The sequence below is a fragment of the Macaca thibetana genome, chromosome 8 (genome assembly GCF_024542745.1).
Source record: "Macaca thibetana thibetana isolate TM-01 chromosome 8, ASM2454274v1, whole genome shotgun sequence".
NCBI lineage: Eukaryota > Metazoa > Chordata > Mammalia > Primates > Cercopithecidae > Macaca > Macaca thibetana.
In genome coordinates this window covers 14,267,520-14,292,491 of record NC_065585.1, presented here as the reverse complement: position 1 = coordinate 14,292,491, position 24,972 = coordinate 14,267,520, and the positions used below count along the sequence as shown (strand labels likewise).

The 24,972-nt window shown below is 40.1% G+C and overlaps 1 protein-coding gene across 2 annotated transcripts in view; it reads right to left on the bottom strand.

The window, feature by feature from the left end:
- Positions 1 to 24,972, bottom strand: part of ADCY8 (adenylate cyclase 8) — a 261,339-nt gene that overhangs the window by 31,580 nt on the left and 204,787 nt on the right. For both annotated transcript variants that reach the window (XM_050801571.1, XM_050801572.1), the window contains 2 exons: positions 21,404 to 21,576; positions 3,008 to 3,086 (listed from right to left, as the gene is read on the bottom strand). In XM_050801571.1, coding sequence (XP_050657528.1) covers positions 3,008 to 3,086; positions 21,404 to 21,576 — 252 coding nt within the window. The remainder of the gene's footprint in view (positions 1 to 3,007; positions 3,087 to 21,403; positions 21,577 to 24,972) is intronic.

Genomic DNA, 24,972 nt, shown 5'->3' with positions numbered 1-24,972 from the left:
TTTCTCCTTGTGGAGGCGTGACTTCCTCTGCTAAAAACGAAGATGCCCAGGCAAAGCTCAAACCTCCAGGGCTGCTGGTGAATCAGGCACCTGGTGGGAGGCACCCGATTGTTTGCTCTCTCTGTTCAACGTAGAGAATGTTCACTTGCCTCAGAGGAGGAAGTGTTTGGCATATCATTTCCACATATATGCAAGATGAAAATTTCCAATTATTCAGTTACATAACCACCTCCGTTCCTCTGGAGATGTTTAATTACACATGCCCCCACCAGACGCTTCTGCGTACCAGGCATCAATGGGCATTATTCAGCCCCTATTAAAACTAGAGGGCCTCTGAGTCACAAGGAGAAACCGGTGGAAACAGGGAGCAAGCCCGGAGTGGGTAGGCTTGATCAGAGATTAACAGGACCCCAAATGATGCTACAGATAGAGACACTTGAAGTGAGACAACCCTGCAGAAAGCCGCCCCTATCACAGGGAGGCAGTGGCACGTGGAGGAAACAGAATCGAACTAGGAGTTTGAGCATTTGGATTCCTGTTCCAGTCTGGCATTTTTTACAGGCTTTGTGACCTCAGGGGACTTCAATCTCTGCTCCTGTCTTAGGACCAGATGGCTAACATCACCTGCCTTGTTTGTGTCATCGGCTTATTTTTAAAGTAAAATATTAATAGCTATCAATTTTGAAAATTTATTATGTGTGGGAGCCACTGGAATAAGTATGTTACAATTATATTCTCATATAACACCCTAACAACCCGATGAAGTAGAACTTGTTATTATCATACCCATTGTACAGGTGAGGAAATTGAAAATCAGAAAGTTAAGTAAATTGTTGAAAGTCACATAGCTACTAAGTGGCAGAGTTGGGGTTTGAATACTATCTGCCCAATTCCAAAGCCTGTACTTGTAACTGCTATAGTTATGAGATGTGATTATATAATTTCAAAACCCTTTGAAAGTTAAAAATGAAAGGGAAAAATATCAGATGTCGCTTAAACCCAGTCACTCAGACTCTCACTAAATAGTTACATACTCGTATTTACCTATAATCTTAATACAATTAGGTTATCTGCTTTTCCAGGATAAACGGAGCATAGGATAAATCAAATCTGAATGTTATTAGGGTACCATTTGAGGAAGGCACTGACAGGGCACAAAGTAATTCCCTAAGGTGACAGAAGAGACAGAACCAGTCTTCTTTTTATGGAATGACGACCCTCACCCAGAACTTGTTCTCTCAGCTACTTTCGGGGATTTCTTACTTGTCAATTTAAAACCTGTGTAATTGAGTGAGCATATGTTTGTCTGTAGGATTATGGACTTGTCTGAATCTGTCTTCATAGTTCTCAAATGGATTGTCATTTGTATTTCAGACTAAGGCATTCTCCCCTAGAAATGAAAGCTGTCAAGTAGCAGAAGACAAGACCCCAGACCTCATAAATGGCTGGAAAGACCTAAAAACAGGAATTCTAGAAATGGCTAGCCTTTGACACTTGGCCTAGTGTTTCATCGTAAATTCAGGCAAAATGGGAAAACAAGTGAAAGCATATTGCAGGATGCAGTGCCCTGGGTCAGTATGTTCGTATGCACACAGCGTCTTTGTTCTGCTCTGATCAGCCTAGTGAAGTAGAAAGGGTAGGCTTTGAAGACAGATCAGGATTTGGATTCTAGTCTTCCTGCTTACTAGCTGAATAGCCTTACTTTCATCATCCATAAAACAGGAGTAATAATAACTTCCATTCCAGGTTGTTGATAGGATTAAATGAGAGTAGAGAGAAAGTGCTAGGCACATAGTAGGAACTCAATAAGTATTAATTATTTATTCATTTCCTTCACTTGCCAAGTTTTAATATTATCTATTTTTTTCTTACCTATACTGTACAATCCCCATTATTACAAATAACTTTAAATACGTATCTCTGTGTTCTTGGGGTTTTGGGCTGTTTCATTCCTGTTTTCTCAGAGTTTGTTACCTCTGTTTCCATGGTGATTTCCCAGCAATGTGTTTCTATTTCTGCCCTGGCTGACAGTCTCCTTGCTGTGCTTTCCTTCTTTTCTGGTTATGGTTTTTGAAGTACACACAGACCACAGAAAGATGGACCAAGACCCAGACAGGAGTGGTGAGGGAGGCAGGGCCTGATTTCTACCAGGCGGTGAAAATCTCCCTAAGCGATGAACATTCATGGGTTGAAGTCTACCTGAAGAAGTTCTACTGGCCTTTGAGAGTCCTGCCTAGATGCTCCCATGAAGAATAATTTTCTTTCTCGAAGTCCGTAGCCAAGTCTGTTTCACACACAACATGTTTGCATTATTTGGGGTCAGCTCCACTCCAGGAGACTGGACCAGAGCTGGGGTTTTGTACAGTTCTGCCCACAGTGCCCACTCCCGATTCTGGTAAAGAGTAAGGGCTCATGGAAGGTGGAACGCATATGGCAGACATTGTATATAATTAGGACAGATCTGTAATGAAGTCTTTTCTAGAAACAATGCAAGTTAGTGCACAAAATTCTACACACAATAATCTCAAATGCTTCCTCAAGACAGCCCTATTTAGGTATTACTAATTTATTTTAGAGTTGAGGAAACTGAGGCTCACGGAGATAAGTAACCTGCCCAAGATCACACACTGCTGAGAGTAAGAACTGTGATTAGAATCCAGGCTCAGCTGAACCTAAATGTTTACCTAATATAGTACACAACTTTTGTAGTAATAATTTCATCCAGGCAACAGAATTGGGAGAGATCCCAGTTTGTCTTAGGCAGAAATTGAAAGCTCTTTCACTAGATGATTTTTTGAAAGAGATATATCCAAAGGTCACCAAAACCGCATTGTTTGCCAGATCTTCTCCAGCTTTGTTTTTCATTAGGTGGTCTTTATTAGGAATTGATTCATTAAGAATCACAACTTGCCACAGTCAGCTAAAAGTTATTTGCTGCAAAGAGCAGCAGAGACCAGAGACAAGAAATGTCGGGTAACAGAGCAGTCAGAGCAAAATGTTAGATCACCTGCTGTCCATGGTAGAACACAGCCAGGAGGAACATGGCCATCAGCAGCAGCGACGCCTCCTTGGTCCCCAGGAAATCTCTGTTGGAAGAAAAAAAGGCACCGATAACCATGGGGGGACTTCAAGGAGACCCATGAGAAAACTGAGGTTCAGAAATGAGTGGTAAAAAAAGAAAAACACACATCTTTTCAGCACCTATTATGTGATAGTGGCTGCTCTAAGGGTTTGCACGTTGGCTAATTCAGAAACCAGTTGATCCCCAAGGGTATGAGGTGACCCAGAACACATACGGTGAAAGAGATTCTAGAGTCTAGTGTCCAGATGGTACACTCACATTAATAATAATGTCTTCTATGCGCAAAACACATTTTATAGATTTTAAATAGCCTTTATACTTTCCTATCACAAAATCCATGTGAAGACAAGCAACTTTCCTCCGCACATTTTTAAACATTCTATTTAACAGACCAGGGTGTAATGCTTGCTATGTGGCAATCTCAATTCTTAGTGCTTTCATGCTTAAATCCTTATATTAATTCTATGAATTGGAACACTATTTTAATTCCCATATCAGTTTTCTTAATCCTTATACCAGTTCTGTAAGTTGGGGACTGTTGTTTCCCCCTTTTAATTATTATATCTTTTGATAAAGCCTTTGTTTCTTTTGTGCCCTCTCTTCCTTGAGCAAACCCCAAGTCTCAATGTGCAGTTTTTGTCAGGGCACAGGCTGGAGTGCTTCTGTCCTGGGCTCTCCCGGGCTCTCTAGGAGACCACACGGAAAGGCGGCTGATGATGGTCAGTGGTAAGGGTATACTTAAACACTGACGTGACTTTCAGACTTCAAAGGAATTCAGAAGGTGGCCAGAGAAGCTGCTGTTTGATTCAGAATGCTTCCTTTCATTTTGGTTCAGTGTGAGGCCTTCCTCAGGACAAGCTGGAGGCCAGGAGGCAAAGGGTTAGTGGAAGCAACATTGGAACTGGAAATAAACTGTCCCTTTGAAAATGCCCAAGTACAACCATCTCCATGGATGTCGGGACTTGCCTTACATCACCTGGTGTCCTATTTCCCCCAGGTTTTTCCATCTCAGGTAATGCCCCTTCATCTATTCACCCAGGTGCTTAAGCCAAAAGCCAAAACAAAACTAGGATTCAATCCTCATCACCTCAGCCCCATCTAACCCATAGTTAAATCCTGCACCCTCTACCACCAAAATATATCCCCAGTCCATCTGCTGCTTCTCATGTCCCCCTCCACCACCTGAACATGGCCACTATGATCTCCAACAGCCTCCCAACATCACTGTCTACAGTTTATTTTGTACATGGTTGCCAGAATACTTTTTACTACTAAAACCAGATCATGCTACTCCCTTGCTTAATCTCTTCCCAACCACAAGCACAGATGTACTTGGAACTCACTCAGAAGTAACTCTGGTGTGGCTTAAGGAAACAATGGAGCCATCACAGACGAGACGCAGTGTCTAGAGGGAGAAGTAGAGTACGCAGCAAGGTGTTATACCAGGGAAATCTCAAGTTTTCCATTTTCTGTTCTTGCTGGAGACCAGCAGAAACAGCCCAGGGCTCAGGGAAATGGGGGCTTAGCACCAGCTGCCAAGACCAGCTTTTCGTCTAGCTTTATGCTAAAAAAAACTTCCCAGCGTATACTGGGCCGGGCACAGTTCAACTCATCAGGATTGGACAGGGACTTAGGAGTGAAAATGTACATTCTTATGGAGGTATTATGCATATGAGGATTAAGAGAATCAAATAACTCTGTGGGCTGGGACAAGAGTCAAATCTATGAATACCTTGGAGAAAGGATGCTAACAATAGATGATACTAATTATTATGCTTCTATAGCCCCAGAGAAGCACATAATTATTGACCATCTACTGTGTACCAGGCATAATATTCTGGGATGTAGAGATGAAGAAGGCACGTTGTCTCTGTCCTCGAAATATTAAGAGAAGTAATCAAATACACAGATAATTTTATGATACACTCCATGGAAAGGGTACATCCTTGTTGCAACAGGAATACATAGGAAAAAAAGCAACCCAGGCTGGGTGTTCAGGGAAGGCTGAAGAGCTGAATCCTAAAAGACAAGACTTCACAAGGAAAAGGTAGGATGGGTTCTCTAGGTACAGGACATCTATTTTGCTTAGCTTGCTGGTTTATAGGTCTCTAGTATGGGGATAAAAAATAAATGTCATATATCATGTTTGAAGCCACATGTAGGCTCAGGAGGAGAGAGTGCTAACAGAGCTGTCCACTGTGAGTGCTAAAGTGAAGAGGGCTGGACTGTGAGCCACACACTGTCACCCTGCATTTTAGGGCTGAGGAATCATCCATCTATCCATGAATCCATGAATCCATGAATCCATCCATCCATCCATCCATCCATCCATCCATCCATCCATCCATCCATCCATCCATCCTTTGTTCCATCCTTCCAGCCACCCACAGTCACCATCAGGCTTATTTTGAGGACATAGACACAATCCAGTTCCATCCTTTTATTCTTTCATGTCACTTGATTCTCTAGCCTCTGAAGTTTTGGGACTCCTGAAAAAAGATGAAAGACATGAGGTTTGGACTCATGAAGATCCAAGTTCCAATATCAGCTTTTCTACTGACCAGTTGTTTGACCTTGGAAAAGTCATTTGACATCTCTGAGCCTCAGTTGAATGCATCTAATAGTGTTCACCTCTATAATTGTGAGGATTAAATGAGTTAATCACGGTAACGTGCTTGGCACAGTATCTGGCCCACATTTCCCCCTTGCCACCCTGTGAAGCACCTGGCACATCATCTTGCTCACGGTGGTGGAGCTTTAAGAAGTCACTCGCTTACATTGCTTAGTTTGAATGAGCACGTCCTACGTTCAGCTCCTCCTGTGACTTCTTCCCAAACCCCTGCTCTGCCTGGCACTTTGGATATCCTTTGCTTTGCCATACAGAAGACTTTTTTTAAGCCCAGAAATTTATCATTTGAAACACATTTTCAAGAGAAAACACAAATACCTCTTGAATTATTTTGAAAGCAGTGATTGAACAAAAATAGAAAGATGACTAAACTCAGAAGAAAAAGTAAAAGAAAATTATGAACAATCTTTGAGTCATTCAGTGAATTTCAGATGGGGAAAAAATAGCCTGAGCAGAGACTGCAGAATATGATAGTAAGTCAGCCAGGCTGAGGAGCATCCCAAAAGAACTGTGGTTTGAAATTAGAAAGTTTTTTTTTTTTTTTTTTGTAGTTTCAATGATTCCTTAAAGAACTTTCAAAGAGAGCCAAATGACTGAAATCTGTACTGTATTATAATGCTTTGCTTGATATTGGTTGTCAGGGACTTAAAACCAAGAACATGTTGAACTAATTTATTTGTATTAATAAAATCACTGAGTTAATACTACCATCTCTTTATGCTAATAGAAAGGAACATTCTTAAGTGAAAACCCATGTAGCATAATGTAATTTTCAGGGCTATAACAGTCTTTAGAGATCATCTTATCTGATGTATCACAAAAATTAATATTTGAGTGTTATGCATTACATAAATATTTATGCTAATTATAGTGAGTTTGGAAACTAACAAAAGTGCACATATAACAAAATAAAAATTGCCCTTAAGCCTACCACCCAGAGAAGACAATGGTTAACATTTTGGAGTTAACTAAATGTCATTTCCTTTTACCCCATACAAAAAAGTATGTTTACAAATTTAGGATTGCATAGCTCTCATACTGTTTTGTAAGCTACTTCAGACTTAGTAAAAATTATGAAAATGATTTCAAGTAATTAAGTACCTTACACTGTGCACTTAGCAGATTTATTCTATTCCATATTATGTGCACCACACATAATATAATATCTCTTGAAGCCTTTTATTTTACAGGTGGAGACTGAGGCCCACGGAGGAGTAGTCATTTTCCCAAAGTCACACAGCTCATTTGTGTCGGAGCCAGGATGAAAACTCATATCTTAGGCACCAAATTCAGCATGTTCATTATAGCACATTTGACCCCGAATGTTTAGTTTATTATTAGTTCCGAATTGCTTCTATGACACTCATAATAAACCATTCAGCTTGAATTTATCTTTTATTCTGTTGTCATAATAATGATTGTACTTGTTAAGTGCTAATTTTATGCCATACTCTAATAACCACTTTATACATTCTGCCTACTAAGATAGTATTATCCCCATTCTAGAAAAAAAAATCCAAGACTGAGATGTTAAATAATTTAACTTAACTAGCTAGCGAACAGTGAAGACTAGCTATCAATACAGATCTCAGTGATATTTTTCAGTAGCTACAATGCCCTCCTCTATGTACCTACTTATAATTGCTTGCCCGTAAGGTCCTAAAGGATAAAAATAATGCCTTATTCATCTATGAACCTGCAGGGCCTAGTAAAAGCCCTGAATGTAATGTGTATTGCATGGATACATGGATGCATTCACGAAGGTCATGTGATGTTGGACAAATGCTATTTGGCTTTGACCCTACACGTAGGTTATTTCCTGGTTGTTCATTCCTCCTATCGACCCTGCTCTTTCATGTGGACTAATGCAATAGCTAGAACCGGTTCAATAATTTGTGGACTCACTGTAAAATGAAAATGCAGGGGTTTCTTGAAATTTCTTTTTAGAGAATTTCAAGATGGTAAGAGCAGGGCATTAAACAAAGCCAGGCCCTTCTGAGTGCACAGCCCTAAGTGAATACACAGGCCACATGTGCATGAAGCTGGCCACTACAGTTGCCTCCCAAATAGTCTTTCTGCATCCATTCTTGTCCCCATCTAGTCCTTTAGTTGCAGCAGACAGTGTTCTTTTGAACAACCCCAACTTCTCATTGTTTAAAATCCTTTTGTGCATCCCAAAACCTTCTTGATTCTTTTAAATTTTATTTTTAATTGACGTAATAATTGTACATATTTATAGGGCACAGAATGATATTTCAATACATGGGTACTCTGTGTAATGATCAAAGCACGTTAATTAGCATATTCACTACCTAAAATATTTATCATTTTTTGTTTTTGAACATTCAGAATCCTCTCTTCTAGCTATTTAAAAATATACAGTAAATTATTGTCAATTATAGTCACCCTGCAATGCTATAGGACACTAAATATATTCCTCTTATCTAGTTGAATTTTGTATCTATGAACCAACCCCTCTCTGTAGGAAGGACTGATGTGTTATACAACACTGATGTGTTATACAACAAACTGCAGGTGTCTGTTTTCATTATTGGGTAGCAAGATCTGCATCACTTATCTTAATTATACTTTTGTGGCACTGAATTTGGAAATGTAGCATTTGCCTTGAAAGGCTGGAGATGATGGATGGGAAGTGTGCCCAAGTTCAAGTGTACTGTGCCCTATGATTTGTATTCATATTTTGTATTGTGTAACTGAGACTGATGAGGTGCACTTGGCCCAAGTTAAGTAGTTTCCATCATAAACCTGGAAAAGTTCCTGTTTTAAGGCTGAGCCTAGAGAAGATCAGTTCTGCTTCTAAAAAGTCTGATGTGTCTCTATGCAGACATTGTTTTCTGCAACAGTATGGTCACTGATGAGGCACTTGAGGATGGAACTCTTGAATCGTCTTTGAAGAATGTGGCTAACCTCTTCACTGTGTCCTGCCCATACTGACCTAATTTTTACTTTTTAATTGTGCAGACCTTGATTGATTTACTCTGGTGTGGTCTGTGCCTGGTCTTTCTGTCTCTCTGCCTCATTATTGATTCGTCAGCATAGTGGCCACGCAGGCGGTCATCCTGTGACACTAAAGAGACTCAGCTGCATGGACTGAAGTTATCCTGGAGGACTACTTCCCCAGGATCTTTCAGCCACAGTACTGGGCATGGCAACAAAGTTGGAGACCTCCTAGGCTTATTTTCACTTTTCTAAATATTCTTGTATAAACGTGACAGTAGGACTGGAAATGGTTCAGTGAAAAGTACATTGAACATGGTTGACATAAAGAACTGCATTCCAGAGCCGGTTTTGTCATATACTAGTAGTTCATAGTTTCCCTATCATTAAAAGAATACTAAATCTTCCTACTTTTGAAAAGAGGAAGATGGCACTCACATCAAAAGATTATCAAGATGTTTAAATGAGATTATAAGTTAGAAGGAGATGTGAACTATTAAGTATTGTATACACATGAGAGAAAATTGATATATGGCTACTATCATCAGTCTTTACAATTCTGGTTATTTATGAGGACTGTGTGGACCAATGAACCTTTCCAATATAATAAACAAATGGGGATCAAACGGAAACAATTTAGGTCGGAAAAAATCTTTTCCCCACCACATGGCTTCTAGATTCTGCCAGTGCCAATTTTCTTTAATTCCCTCCAAATGCTTTTAGATAAGTGTTTTTCCTATGTATTATCTATTTTAACTCATTCTCATTTGTGAGAGCCTCATCTGGTAGTATATTTTATGTCTGAAATGTCTTCAACATCTAACATTATTGGTACAATCTTGCAAGGATTATTTTGGTAACCATGGCTTATCTGCAACCTGGAGACCTCTGAGAAGCCCCTGAATATGCTGTTTAGCCCCCAGATGCCAGTGAGTGGAAAAAGCAGTGTCACGAATGAAGCTGTGGGTGTGTGGGGTGGGATGGGGTGGGAGGCAGCTAGATACCAAAACAAAAGGCAGAGGTGGTATTTGTTGCTTTTGTAAGCACCTTCTTTGTAACAACAGGTACACAGTAGATCTTAAGACATGTTGTTGAATTAAAATATACGTTCTTGATGTTCTGCTGGAAGCAGAGGAGTAATATGAATACTGTCGATATAGGAGTTAAGAAGACATTTTTTAGGTAGATAGTGAGGGTATGGAAGTCTTCATTAAGGTTTTACTTTTAATGAAAAGCATCCCCAAATTATTTTCCTTTCTAACAAGGGCAGACTGAAAAATCCAGCTGCAGACACAGATGCTGGCAAGTTGTGCCAATCATATTCAAGATGGTGGCACCATCTTCTCTTCTCTTTGTCATCCACATGTACAGTAAGGAGCAGACAAGATGGCGCTGGTCAACTGGAAAGCCATTTGCATCATAAGATTAGGTTGGGGCGGCCAGCTTTCCCCATGCTCTATGTAAACATCATACCTGATCGAACTAATCTGTGAGCCTATGTAAATCAGACACCACCTCCTCAAACCTGGCTATAAAATCTGGCACATCTGCTGCTGGTCAGTCTTTCCTCTTGGAAGTCCCCTCTCTCACTAAAGAGAGAGCTAGTTTCCTTTCTCTTCCTTTCTCTTTCTTTTGCCTATTAAACGTCCACTCCTAAACCCCTTGTGTGTGTCTGTGTCCTAAATTTTCCTGGTGCAAGACAACAAACCCAGGTATCTACCCCAGACAGTGTAGCTGCTTCATACTGGGGACTTCACCTGGGATACCAAGGTACAACATTCATTGAAATGGTGAGCAGAGGAGTGGACTCCAACTCTGTCCCTTCATTTCATAGCTATCGGCCTCCATTTTAGAACTAAATCAAATCAAATCCATAACAGGCATCTGTCAGCCAGTTAAAAATATGGTTAGTGTTGCTGCCGTTCTTAAAGACTCAGATATGATGCTTACTGGGGAGAACATGGAGAATCCCCCAGCACCCACGGATTGCTGGGCATGTTGGCCATGTTTGAACCAACTTCCTTTCATGGAGGACTTAGCCATCATGTGGGGCTGGAAGAGGTTCTGGAGCAACTGAGGATTTCTGACTGGGGCTAAACCCTGGGGTTATCCAAAGGCTTCTGAACTGACCCCAGCCTCCAACTGCCTGATGGGGTGTTGGCAACAGGATCTCCAACTTTCCTATTGTAATTTCCTCCTTTCCTGTCTGAGACAACCATGTCTCCTATCCTCTCTGTGTATGCAGTGTGGGGAAAATTTTACAGTTCAGGGAAGTAATCTTGTTTGGCAAAATTAGGGAATGTCATAGTAACTGGGCATATAGCTCAAGGGAAGGTGTAGTTGTGATTTTTGAGGAACAGAGGGTCCCTCCCCACCCACAGTGAGTGTCTCTCTCTGTCCTTGGTCTGGAGGGCACATGGCATTTCCAGGTCTCTCTCTGCCCTTGGTCTGGAAAGCGTGTGGCATTTCAAGGTTAACAGCGCCACCTAGTGGAAGAGGGATCTTGTCCATGAGGCAGATTGTCGGTCTTTTTCTGAAACACCCTAGCTTCCCAGTTCTCCCTTTTCGTGCCCCCTACTAAAAACCAGGCTTTATGCTGCTTTGGTGAATGAGAAAATTCTGCCTTCAACAGTTAGGAGTAAAATATCTTCTGAAACCAAATTTTAGTCTTGATACTGTCCCATCAGCAGATAAATGGCCATTTGGTCCCTACGTTCTTTTAAGGCACCTATTATGCCTCCAATTAGAATGGTATTTACTTAGTAAGGGGGTTTTAAGTTTGGAAGTTAACCAGAACCATTCTTGGAGGGTGAACACTTTAGCGCAGGTGATAATGGCAGGATACAGAGCTCAAACCAGCACACTTCCTCTATAAAGGGGGGAAGTACAACAGTTGCCCAGATGCGAATGTCACATAGTCTCTCCTGAGATCCATTTTGTTTTGGTGGGGGAACCAGGCAGGTCACACAAGTCTAGGAAGTCAAAGGGAAATCACAGGCAGAGGACTAGAGTTGCATGGGTGAGCATGACAAATCCCAATCACCTAGTTTCTCTGGTTCCATGGCTGAGGTCATGCCTGCAACCACAGGTGGCACATTCAACAAGGTGCCTGGACCCAGGAGCCATGGAGGGAAAACAGCAGGGAGGATACCCCCACTGTATTCCCTTCCACCCTGGGTCATACCAAAAGGAAGGAGCCTAAAGAGGCACCTTTTTCTCACTTCTCTTTCAAAATGGGTAACAGACAATCTTCAGCTTGCACCCCTCTGGAGTGCATTCTAAAGCATAAGAACTCCTTTGACCCGGAGACTCTGAAGAAAAAGTGGCTTATTTTCTTTTGCACAAGGGCATGGCCTTCTTACAAGACCTTTGCATTCATTGTAAAATCAACTCAGCCCTTTTAGTAGTCATATCAGGCAGACCCAAGAGGAATGATTCCCCAAGACTAGAAAAACAACTTCTGGGGGAACTATATGAGGCAGCTATTGGTTGTCCCAGTCCTTACAGTCCACTGTATCTGGGGCCACCTCCAACCATGCCACCAGCTCTTCCACCTCCACCATCTCCAAAATTTCCCACTCCCCCACCTTCCCTCTTATCCCTACAGGAAATGCCCAATGGAGGTGATGCCACAGGGTTCAAGTTCCCTTATCATTGAAGTCTCCCTTAGCAAATAAAGGGAGACTTAGGCTAATTTCCTGATGACCCTGATACGTATATAGAAGCCTCCCAAAACTTTGATGTTTCACCTCTCATGGAGGGATGTTATGCTGCTCGTAAGCCAAACCCTAATGGCAGCTGAAAAACAGGCAACTCTGCAGGCAGCACAGAATTTCAGAGGTATGCAGTATGTCTCCTATGGTAGGCCAAAAGGAAAAAGAGAAATTAGGAAATCCAAAGAAACACCTTTCAAGATGTTTCCCCTAAAACACCATTCCCAATAGGAACAGAATCAGTACCTCTCGACAACCCTTTTTGGAACCCCCAGGTTTTCTATGGTGTTTTTCCTTCCTTCATGGTTTAAAAGCTCCTATCTCTTCTTTTATAATATTCCTCCAAACTAAGAAAAGTTAATATCCCCAAACTTTAAAATGCTTTGCTTAGAGTTGAGCTAGGGGGAAGGGCATCCAGGGGCCTGACATGATGGCAAAAGGGTAAAAGTTTTTTTTTAAACCAGTCAAGTTTTTGGCTTCTCTCTCCCTGTGAAAGCTGGTAAAGAGGATAATAAGAATCATTGTTTATATTCTCCATAAAGTTTTAACTAATGAGAAAGGCATTTGCAATGCTGGTCTCAAGCTGTAGCCAAACTGGTGTGCTTTGTGTGTCTTTAGGGTTCTGTCAAAAGGAAGGGTACCTTAGGTTAGGATGCAGACCCAGGACCCCGTAAGCCTGCTGTTCAATCCAGCCCAACAAAATGATCAGTAACAAACTTGGCTACAGGCTCTCATCTTGTTTCATGTCCTTGGGAACATGACCTGTAATCAAATGGCAATACTTTGTTTTAGTCTCTGCCATTTTACAATGGTGGCTGTCTTTCTGTACTAAGTCAGCTACTGAGTGGGGGCCACAAGCTCAGATAAGCCAGTTTATTGATCTGGGTGGGCGTGCTGATCCATCAAGGGCAGGGTTTACAAAATATCTTAAGCACTTATCTTGAGAGCAGTTTAGAGAAGGTCAAAATCTTGCAGCCTCTAGCTGTGTGACTCCTAAGCCATGGCTTCTAATCTTGTGGCTAGTTTCTTGGTCTGGTTCCCAGGCAAGAGGGAAGTATATCTTAGGAAGGGGCTGATATCATCTTTGTTTTGGACTGTGAACTGTAAACCAGGCTTCTCCCAAAGTTGGTTTGGCCTACCCCAGGGATGGGCAGGGACAGCTTGGGGGCTGGAAACAGAATGGAGTTGTTTGGGTTAGATTTCTTTCACTGTCTCAGTCACAATTTTTCAATAACATTTGTAAAGCTGCTTATCACACCTTTAAAAATACCTCATACACTTGAGGTTAAGTCATAACCTAATTAAGGCTTGTTGGTTTCACCTGGGAGGTTACTTTTTATAAACTTCAAAAGCTGAAAATGTTAACTGCTTGGTGTAGCTAAAGTTAAGTAACAAGGGATTTAAAAAGATTTTCTTAAAGAGCGCTCAGACTAATTAAAAGCGGATATCCAAGTGACAGGTATATTTAAAAGGCCTTTATGTTTTTCTCTTCTTCGATCTTGTCTTCCTGGAAGAAAACTTTTATTTTTTTCTTTTCGGTTGACTGGATTATTTTTCTTCATTTTGTTGTCTTGCTACTTTTAATGCACATAAGAGAAACCCTAAGATAACTTCTAGTAGCCTGGGACTCCTTGGGAAAAACAGAGAGGTGCCATAGACCCTGTTTTGGGGAAAAAAATCCCTCTGTTTTCTTCATGAAACCTCAGGAATTAAAAGCAGATAGTTCCCTCTCAAAATCAAAAGCTCTGTTCTGTTTTCCATTGTATTATCTGACAGTTTTGAGTTTTAGGGGTATCAAATTACTTCATATTATGAGAGAGCTTTGGTGTGTAATAACTAGGTAGGAAATATATTTTAAGGGATGACTAATAGCAGTTATGGAGGAATACTTAATCCTTTGTACGTTTGAATCAGAGAAGCATGCTGTTTGTCACCTGAAAGATGTGGATACATTCCCACTCTCCTCTGAGAGATGTGACTCCAAAGGGGGATGGGCTGATTACAAAGTAAGCCGATTGTCTTCGGGTTGCCTTGCAATGAAATGCATGGTAGGAGCATTGCACTGTCTTCTCCCACAGAATCTCCCTCCTTTTGGGGATCCAAGATCCAGTACAAAATGGCACCCTTAATTTTGGGGATCTGTCTGTCTTCAGCTGTGACTGCATATTATGCCCTAGAAAAGGATGCTTTTGTGACCCTGTTCCTCCAAGGGCTCCACCCTGAATCCACTAATCAAATTAAGAAACTGGCAAATGAAGAATCTTATGAGTGCTGAATCTTCTGTCTGTGTCACTATATATGTGTTGTGTGTAATGTCTATAAAAATAGCTCTAATTGACTGGCTTAAAGAAAAATAAGTTCTTAAATATTTTTTAGTTAAAGTTATTGTAAACTATGGAGATAACTAAACTTCTTTGTCAGTCATGTTTTTAACTGTAACTACCCTGAAAATGTTGTCATTCACAGACAATTATTGTCTTGCTTTGTTCCTTCTCAAAAGGTGGTTTATAATCAAGCTATACGACTTTAACAGGTATTCACAAATGCAGGTTTTTAATAGTTTTGAATGTTGTAACATTGGAATGAAGAAAAAACCATATGGGATTCATGAAGAACTGAAATGTCCATGAATATCAAGCATAACAAGACTTAACTAAATGGACTGCACTCAGAATGCTAAAACAACATTTTTGACTTTTGCTTGGAACATTGCTGACCCTTATTTTGTTTTTCAGAGTCAAGGGAACTTATTCTGAACTATTTATGGCCTTTAATAATTGTGTGAGTTATACTCCTGTGAACAAAATTTGGAGCATGTTTCTTTTTCTCTGCCTGGTTCCTCTAGAATTTGGAAAATATCTGTGAGTACTCTTAACTTACGGCAATATAGTCATTTGCGTAAGGTCAGTAAGAATCCATTTTCTTCCTTTGCAACAGGACACGATTGGAAAAACTGGTTATTTTATCAAGGTTTTGACCGGAAGGGTATGCTTCCCTTTAAGAATTCAATCTCGACTTGCAGAGACAATAAAAGTCCCATGGGGAGAACTGCCTCATACCTTGTCTACACATGCCCCATACAGGTTTCCTAACCTGTGGTCAGTAAATAATGTCACCTTCTAACAGGTTCAGGAGCTCCAAGTTTATCATGGGATCTTAAGAGAAAAGAATCACCCAACTCACAAGTATTTGAAGATCCAAACCTGTGACTGGGCTTGGCTTTAAAAGGTCTTATCTGAGATTCCTTGTGAAACAGAGTTCCATCAAAGCCAATCCAAAAGGACTATACAGAAATAATTATTCTTCCTGCACTTAATACAAATAATCAGGCCAAGAATAAGACTAAAGTTCATTCATAATTTGTTTTTACCAAAAATGAGGACTGGAGAGAGAAATTATGCTCCAAAGCTTATCAAACATTTGTCACTAAATCTTAGTCTCATTTATTGTTTTTAAGCTTTTTGCCTACATTTCAGACTGACCCCGCTAATTCCTATGAATCAAGTGGTGGTCTCCTGGTCTTGGAAGAAATAAAAAAGGATGGGTAATGTAAAAATCTAGATCAATATGCTAGTTCTGGGCAATTATACTGCAAATTCTGCCAGGTAGTGAAAGTGAGTAGGGTGCCCATAACTCAGAGGTTTCTTTTTTTGGAAAAATAAAACCAAGGAACTTCATAGACCCCCAAAAGGACATTCTATATCTTGGAAAGTAAAATTTTAGATGGAAATAATCTACTACATCACACTTGTGGGAATTGCTATACTCAATCTATTTGCAGTGAGACTATATACTGTAGCAACTTCTAACTGGAATATCAGAGATTTTCCATTGCTGTAGTACTTTGCTTAATTATTATCCTTATAGCAGGGATAATAGTTACCAACAGAAAGGAAACATGAAAATTTTACTATCACTGAGTCTGCTAGACCTCCTTGTTGGGTTTGGTAATATGTCACACCCTGGCTATGCAAAGAAGGTTATAAAGGAAAGAGATTTTATGTAAGAAAGGATCTTGTATGATAAATACTTGTTCTAAAGACAATAGTTGGTTGGATGTTAAAAGAAGGATGTTTAGGACAAGTCAGAAGATTTAAACATGTCATAGATGGTTCGTGGAAGTTGTTAAAGGGTTATAAGGAAGGTAATACTTGTGCTAAAAAGAATAGTTTGTTGTTTAAAAAATACTTGTTTAGGACAAGTTGGAAAGTTTAAGTGTGTCTTAGATGGCCTGTGGTAGTCATGAAAGGATTAATAATTGCAGGAAAGATTTAGCCAAGGTTAACACTAAAGTGACTCTAGCCACCCAAATCCAATGCCACTTATCCTAAAAGGAATGTTACTTCTATATTAACATTTCAGCAACGTCTGGTGGAGGTAAACCAGTGTTACAACCCATCAGAATGGCTGACAGTAATCAAACTCCAAATGGTGCTGCAGACAGAACCATGCATGAACGTGCCTTTCTTTCAAGGACCCTTAGATTGACCCCAGCAGGAGCCCTAGCTGCTGTTCTTCACACAACGCCCTTTTCAGCAGGAAGTAGCCAGAAAGCGTTGTCGTCCAACACCCCTAACAGCAGTTAGGGTTACCAATCCAAAGGGAGGAATGATATAGGAGTTAAGAAGAAATTACTAAGGCAGATAGTGAGGGCATGGAAGTCCTCAGTAAGGTTTTCCTTTTAACGAAAAGCAGCCCCAAATTATTTTCCTTTCTAACAAAGGAAAGCCTGTAAAATCAAGCTGCAGACATAGGTACTGACATTGTGCCAATCATGTTCAAGATGGTGGCTCCATCTTCCCTTCTCTTTGTCAGCCACGTGTACAGTAAGGAGCAGACAAGATGGTGCCAGTCAACTGGCAAGCCCATTTTCATAATAAGGTTAGGGTGGAGGAGTCAGCTTTCCCCACATGATATGACATCATACCTGATTGAATCAATCTGTGAACCCTGTGTAAATCAGACACTATCTCCTCAAATCTGACTATAAAATCTGATGCATCTGCCCTGACCAGTCTTTCCTCTCAGATGTCTCCTCTCTCTCAATAGAGAGGGAGCTGTTTTCCTTTCTCTTTCTTTTGCCTATTAAATCTCCACTCCTAAACTCCTCATGTGTGTCCATATCCTAAATTTTCCTGGCATGAGATGATGAATCTTGGGTATCTACCCTAGACAGTGTGGCCACTTCACTGTCATTGTCTCTTCCAAACTTTAGACTAAAAGGAGGGTGGGTTTGTGAGGGAGACTCCCTCCCAGCACATCACCTACAAGGTGCTGCTAGAACCAGCAAAACTGATGCTCTTATTAAGTCTATTTTATTGCCTCCCTGAATTAAAAACATGCCCACTGATGAGTAGAAACAGGTGCCAGAACTCAATTCTAACCTGAATTACGATGCATTAATGCATTCCAGTATTTTGCCTATGTTTCAAGAAGTCAACAAGGCATAGGTAGTGTGGAAATAGTATCTTCTGATGATCAATTGGAATACATACCTAATAAAGACTATGAGAAGACAAAAACACTAAATGCTTTGGAACAAGCATTTTCTACTTGGGCAAATAGAAAAAAAACACATTTTCTACCTGGGCAAATAGAAAAAAAACACATTAAATGCGAAGTATGACACAAATCCAAAAGAAATTGTGCTTATAGGTTGAGGAGCATATATTATAAGGGCAATAATGAGAAAAAATTCTAAGGGTTGTGAATGATAGTTGGCTTACTGTGAATCAATGATGTAATATGATTCCAAATGAGTTAATGCTTCTTTCAGTCACTGAATCATTTAATATTTCATTCTACAAATATTTAATTGGACACCTTGCCAGATAACCCTAAGTGCTTACTATATGAACACGAGTAATGGTCCTTGTCTTCAAAATTTCCTATTTTAATGGAAGAGAAAGACATGAAAATTAATTACTTCAACACAGTGAGGTAAATGCAGTAATAAAAACTTATGTACACGGATTAGAAAATGAGGAATGGCCAAAGACGATTTTGCCAAAGAGAGTGTAAGTTTGAATACAGATCTGTTATTTACTGGCCATGTGAACCTGGGTAATTGCTAACTTCTCTTAGCCTTTGTTCTTCAAAATGTTACTCTGAAGATTAAATAAAGCACATAAAATGCTAGATACACATGTAAATTAGACATTAGTATCTAAAGTTTATAAAGAACTCTTATATTCTGGCTATTGTGAATAATGCTGCAATGAACATGAGAGAGCAATCTGAAACTATTCTTCAGTGGATAAATGGATAATGAAAATGTGGTATATGAACACAATGGAATACTATTTAGCATTAAAACAGAAGGAAACCCTGCCACTTGCTACCACATGGATGAAACTGGATGACATTATGTTAATGAAATAAGCCAGGCTAGAATCTGGGTCTGGGACTTCCCAGCCTCCAGAACTGTGAGAAATAAAGATCTGGTATTTATACTAGCCTGTGGTATTTTGGTTATTGGCCGTCTGAGCTGACTAATACAGACAGATGATGTATATTTCACTTTACCTATGAGCAAATTGAGCACAGGGTCACTACTGGTAGGCCTAGTATTGTTGACAAAATTGCATGTTATCAATTATATGTGGAGTCTAAGAATTTTGAACTCATAGAAGCAGATAGAAAAATTATGGTTACCAGAGACTTGAGGGGTGTGTGTGAGACATGAAATTGAGGAAATTTTAGTCAAAGGATACAAAATTTTAGATAGGAGAAATAAATTCAAGAGCTCTGTTGTAAAACATGGCAACTATAGTTAATAGCAATGTATTGTATACTTGAAAATTGCTAAGACAGTAGATCTTCTGTGCTGTCACCACACATGCAAAAAGCATGTGAAGTAATACATATGTTAATTAGCTTGATGTAGCCATTCTATCACATATGCATAGATCAAAAAATCATGTTTATACCATAAATGTATACAATTATTTGTTAATTAAAAACAAAAATAACTCTTACAAATTCAACAAGAAAATGATGAATAACCCAATAGAAAACTGAGTAAAGGATATGAGCTGGCAATTCACATAAAATAAAACCCAAATAGCCAATAAACAAACAAAAGATGCACAAGCTTATGCATAATGAGAGAAGCACAAATGTAAACAGTGCAATAAAATGCACACTCAACCTAACAAGTATTTTAAAAATCTAACAGTATAGGTGGGAATGAGAGCAACAGGACCACTGCTTATAAGAGGAAAATTGTGTCAGTCACATTGAAAAGCAATTTGGCAACATTTTAAAAAGTGGAAAATACAGATACCCTACAATCCAACAAGCGTGCTTTTATATCTACACCCCAGAAGATATCAATTATGGTAATTAAAGCATTTTTTATAATAGGGAAAACTGGTAACAACCTAAATGTCTCTATTAATAGGTCAAAGGATAAACATATTTTGATATGTTTGTATTATTTCACATGTACAGACCACAACTAAAATGAAGTCCGTATATATCAACCTAGATGGATCTAGAAAGGTAATATTACATCACAACAAAATAAATATTATAAATAATTTATAGATACAGGCCTAGCTATATGTATATATATGTATGTGTATATATGTGTGTGTGTATATATGTGTGTATATATATTATATATATAACCTGGATGGGAAGGATATATATTAAGTATATTAGAAGTTGGATTTGAGGAGACAGAGGAGAGTAATACTAGAGAAAGGAATTTCAACATCTGAAACACATTATCCTTTTAAAAATGCGTAAGAAAATATGACTAATTGTTAGCATTGTTTACTTCCAGGGACTGGTTCATGGACATTCATATTACCAGTTCTGGGCATATTTTCTTAGCCTTCTTGGATTATCTTGACCTTATTATTTTCCTTTGACTGTTGGCCACTTATTCTGGCCTCAGCTAGTCCTGTGTGCTTCTAATACCAGAGACCAATCAGCCTGGACTGGCTGCTTCCATCACTTCTTTTGTGGGGTCTGTTTACCCCAGTGGCTGTGAAAGTGGCCAAGTGATGTCACCAGAAGGTGCATGCAAAAAGGGAACTCTTGCCAATGGGAGAGAGAGGGAAGGAGCCAGCAGACATATTTTTCTCTGTCCTGAGACACTTTTTCCCACCTTAGAGCCTGCCCAGATACATTCCAAATGGCTCTGAGAGTGGATTTTCCAAGGCACCAGCTGAATCTCTTCACAGCCCATGTTGCCAGCAAAATGTAGTGGTAACTTGCATTTGCCTCTCATCCTTTTCTTCCTCACTTCTCTTTTCCCTCACTTTCACTGTCTTAGGCTTTCATTAGCCTTGCCTTGGGCTGTTTTTCTCTAAGGAGTCTGGGTAAGATATTCTTTTTCGGACTTTTCTATATTTCAACAGTAATACATTTGTCTCTCGGCATCAGCCCTGTGGATACCAAAATCCATGCATGCTGAAGTTCCTTATGTAAAATGGTATAATATTTGCATATGACCTTTACATATCCTCCCCTATGCTTTAAATCATCCTTAGATTACTTATAAAACCTAATACAATGTAAATGCTATGTAAATAGGTGTTATACTGTACTATTTTTGTTTGTAATTTTTTTTTAAATATTTTCAATCTGAAGTTATTTGAATCCACAATGCTGTGGATATGCAGGACCAACTGTACTATCCTGAGAGAGCATGAGGGCTTAATACACAGTGGCTACTATTATTAAGATTGCTACAGCCAAATTATAAATAGATCCTGCAAGTATTGGTGCCACTAAATTTGAAGAAATCACAAATTATCAGACTTGGAGGAGACCTGAGCTACTATTTAGTCCAAACTTTGATTAATTAATCTGTAATTCACATAAATGATACCACTGAAAAGTCAGGATTTTTGCTTGGACTTGTAAACTACAGAATGCCTGATTTGAGATGTAAGTCAATATCCAATCAGGCCTTAAGTTTCAGTAATGTGGCGGGTATCATTTTCCCAACGATTCCACTTCCCGCAGAAAGTTGAGCACACTTTGGACTCACAATGGGGGGGCACTTACTCTCCACTGTGGTTGAGGTTATCGTAACGCAGAAAGAGGCCTGCGTAGATGGTCTCAGTGAGCAGGGCATAGATGGCGATCATGATCAGCAGCACTGCCAGCTTCAGGACGGAGTTTAGACGGAGGAAAACTGCACAGGTCACCATGGCCAACACCCCCGTGAAGACAAAGTACTGGAAACAGAGAATGCAGGTGGTCAGATTCAATGGGGGCAGCAGTTCCCTCTCCTAGCCATGGACGCTGGTAGGTCTTACACACATTTGCAGAGAGTTTCCATTTGGAGGTCTCAAGGCCTCCTGTAATTCAACAGGTCCCAAATCAATCAAACTCTTCATTTGCCTACTGCCAAGCCCTACTTTATGGCATTACTATTCACAGCATTCCCAAGCCAGTAACTTTGGTTTCATCTTCGTTGCCTTCTTCTTCCCCACACAGGCCATCCTATGTTGGTAGATTCTACTTTTTTTTTTTTTTTTTTTTTTTTTTTTTTTGAGATGGGGCCTCATTCTGCCGCCCACGCTGGAGTGCAGTGGTATGAGCTCGGCTCACTGCAACCTCCTCCTCCCAGGTTCAAGCAATTCTCCTACCTCAGCTTCCCCAGTAGCTGGGATTACAGGCACGTGCCACCACACCTGGCTAATTTTTCTATTTTTAGTAGAGACGGGGTTTCACCATGTTGGCCAGGCTGGTCTTGAACTCCTGACCTCAGATGATCCACCCACCTCGACCTCCCAAAGTGCTGGGTTTACAGCCATAAGCCACTGCGCCCGGCTGATTCTTCTTTCAGACCTCCCCTTCAGCCAGCCTTCCTCCACACTGTTTCTGTCTTAGTTCTCACCGACAGCTCTAGAATAGTTTTCTGGCAGCTCTGCCTGCAGTTAGCCCCAGTCCCCACCCCACACCTATATCGTTCTCTACCCAGTATTTCTAAAGCACAGATCTGATCGTGCCACATCTTAACTTGAAGTTCTTTCATAGCTCTCCACGATCTCAAATTATATTCTCCTTTCTCAATAGCAAAGCTCACAAGGCCATCATATATCCGATTTCCTTTCACCCTCTAAACCCTTCTCCCACGTCCCAGGGCCCTGTTGCTCGACTCTCATCCATATGCCTAGGGCTTATTCCTCTGGCAAATGTCAGCTTAGGTGTTCTTTCCTCTGAGAAGCCTTCCTCAATATCTCCAGGTACTTTTGGATCTTGCTTCATTTCTCCACAGCACCCTAAATAGACCAGTATCACCCTGTATTGGAATTAAAAAATTGCAAATTGCAAATTTGGAATTAGCCAAGAGCTGGAATATTAGAGTAGCCCTTAGGTGTCAGTCTACCCCACCAGATTTCAGCCTTTTATGGGAAGCTTCCCAGCCTATTTCTTCCCTTAGAGAAGTATCCTAATATATCATTCTGGATGGTGGATTCAGACTCTGACTATTGGGAACAAAAAGAATAAAACTTGCATTATCAAAGCCCCATTTTGTGGCAATATTGTGATCTCTATATACATTTTCATTTGTAACATTCAAAGTAACTGGTCAAGATGGGAGTCATAATTCCTATTTTATAGGTTAAGAAACCAAGGTTCATAGAGCTTAAGTAAATTGTCCAAGATCTCTTGGTTATAAAGTGGCATCTAGGTCACCAGGATATAACCAACTCACATAAATGGGACTCTAGTTAAAATATTGGACTTGATAATTTCTAAAATTCCTTTTCGTCTTGTTATACATGGCTGTTTGTAACAACTTGTCTTTTCTATTACATAGAGAAACAATTTTTGTATGGGCAGGGGTGGTGGGTAAGAATTTCCAAAAATGTCTAAGTAATTACTGAAGATTATTTATAGATTTCTAAGCCTAACTGGTTAATTTATGCATCCTTTCAACAAATATTGACATCGACAAGTGTGGAGAGTGTCCTGATTGCGTTCTCTCTGAGGGCAAAGGCTCCATACCTTTGTGGTACATGGGGTGGACTCATGAGTGAAAAAGGCATTTCCTTGCCCTTAGGAGCCTAGTGTCTAGTGTCTCCTTTACTTCTGTCTTTTCCTTTTCCAAGAAATCCAATTATTTTCTGGTCTCAAATGGGATGATAGGCTTTCTTCAGCTGTTCTTTAAGATCTTGGGGAAGATTTTTAGGTAATTCATTTTGATGCCTCTGTGTAGGAAGCTGTGTGTGAAGTGACTGGGCAATAAGAAGTTTATTCTCCAGAGCTCAGGGAAACTCTAAGCCCCTCCAGTCTGACAAAGGCCAAAGAAAGAGGACTAGATCTGAGGGGTCCCATTTCATTGTTGCCTGTATCACAACAAGGGGTGGTGCATGGCTTTTTGCAAATTATAAATCATTTATTGGATAAAAAGGCATTGAAATGATTGTGTCCTTGGAACAAAAACTTATGTGGTCACAACAGTTAATTTATAAAATGTAATAAGCATTTATTGTGTGCCTATTACAATCAAGACATGGTGCCAGGCACTGGAAATTCAAAGGAGAGTAAGATGGCCCAGGCCAAAAGGAAGTTGTGGTCTAAAATGTAAAGCAGACATAAAAACACCAGCAATAATCGTGGTGGAAAGTGCTTTGCCAGCAATGTGACCAAATGCAATGTGGGTACAGAGGAAGGACAAAGCGTTCTGCATTTTGCAAGCATGTCTGAAGAAGGTTGTACAGGGGACATGAGTTTGAACTGGACCTTGAAGGACAGAGAGGATTTCACACAGTAGAAAATGGAAAGGGATGGGCATTCTAGGAAGACAGAATAGCATGAATGCAAAAGTGTAAAGGAACAAGGTGTCAGGAGGATTAATTCCTTGGGTCTTATTAGAGAATCATACAACTACTCATAAAGAGAACTAGTAACACAAGCAGAAGAAAAGATTTGAATATGTTGCCCTCCTCCTTTCTCTAACAAGGCTGCTGAAGATATAATAGGCAAATATAATTGTACATTTGCACAATGTGTTGATGGGTCCTTCTCATTTTGTTGCCTCAATCAGTTGTGGCAGTATGCTCTCACCTTCTTTACCCCCATCCCCCATTCCGTTGAAAGGAATCACCCACTGCCTTGCATGGTTTAGGTAACATTTACTTTAAAGTATAAAGGTGAATCTTTTGGAGGTGATATAAACCATGGGACATCAGACAGAATGAGGCCCCTGGACAACATCAGAGGAATCTCCTCTATGCGTTTTATACCTTGAGTGAATAGTCAGGGTGGGACCAGGAAATGGGAGAACAATAGGAAGCTACAGAAGTATTAGGACTTTGTAAAAGCTTTGGGAAAACATTTCTCTTTTGCTGGGTCTGGACCCATAAACTGTGTCTCCTGTAACTTGGGAGGAAACTGGGCTCAATGCAATTACTTAGTCTCTGTCAAAAAACAAGCAATTTTTGTGTCATATTACTCTGGGAACTTAGAAGGCCCACAGCTCCTAAACTCTCCCCTAAATGGATCCTGGGTATAAGGGGCTCATAGGTGTAGCAGGACAGAGTTAAGGGGCAAAACCACGCTGTAAAAAATCCTCTTGCATGGAAACCTGTACTTTATTCTGCAGTCCATAAGGAACCACA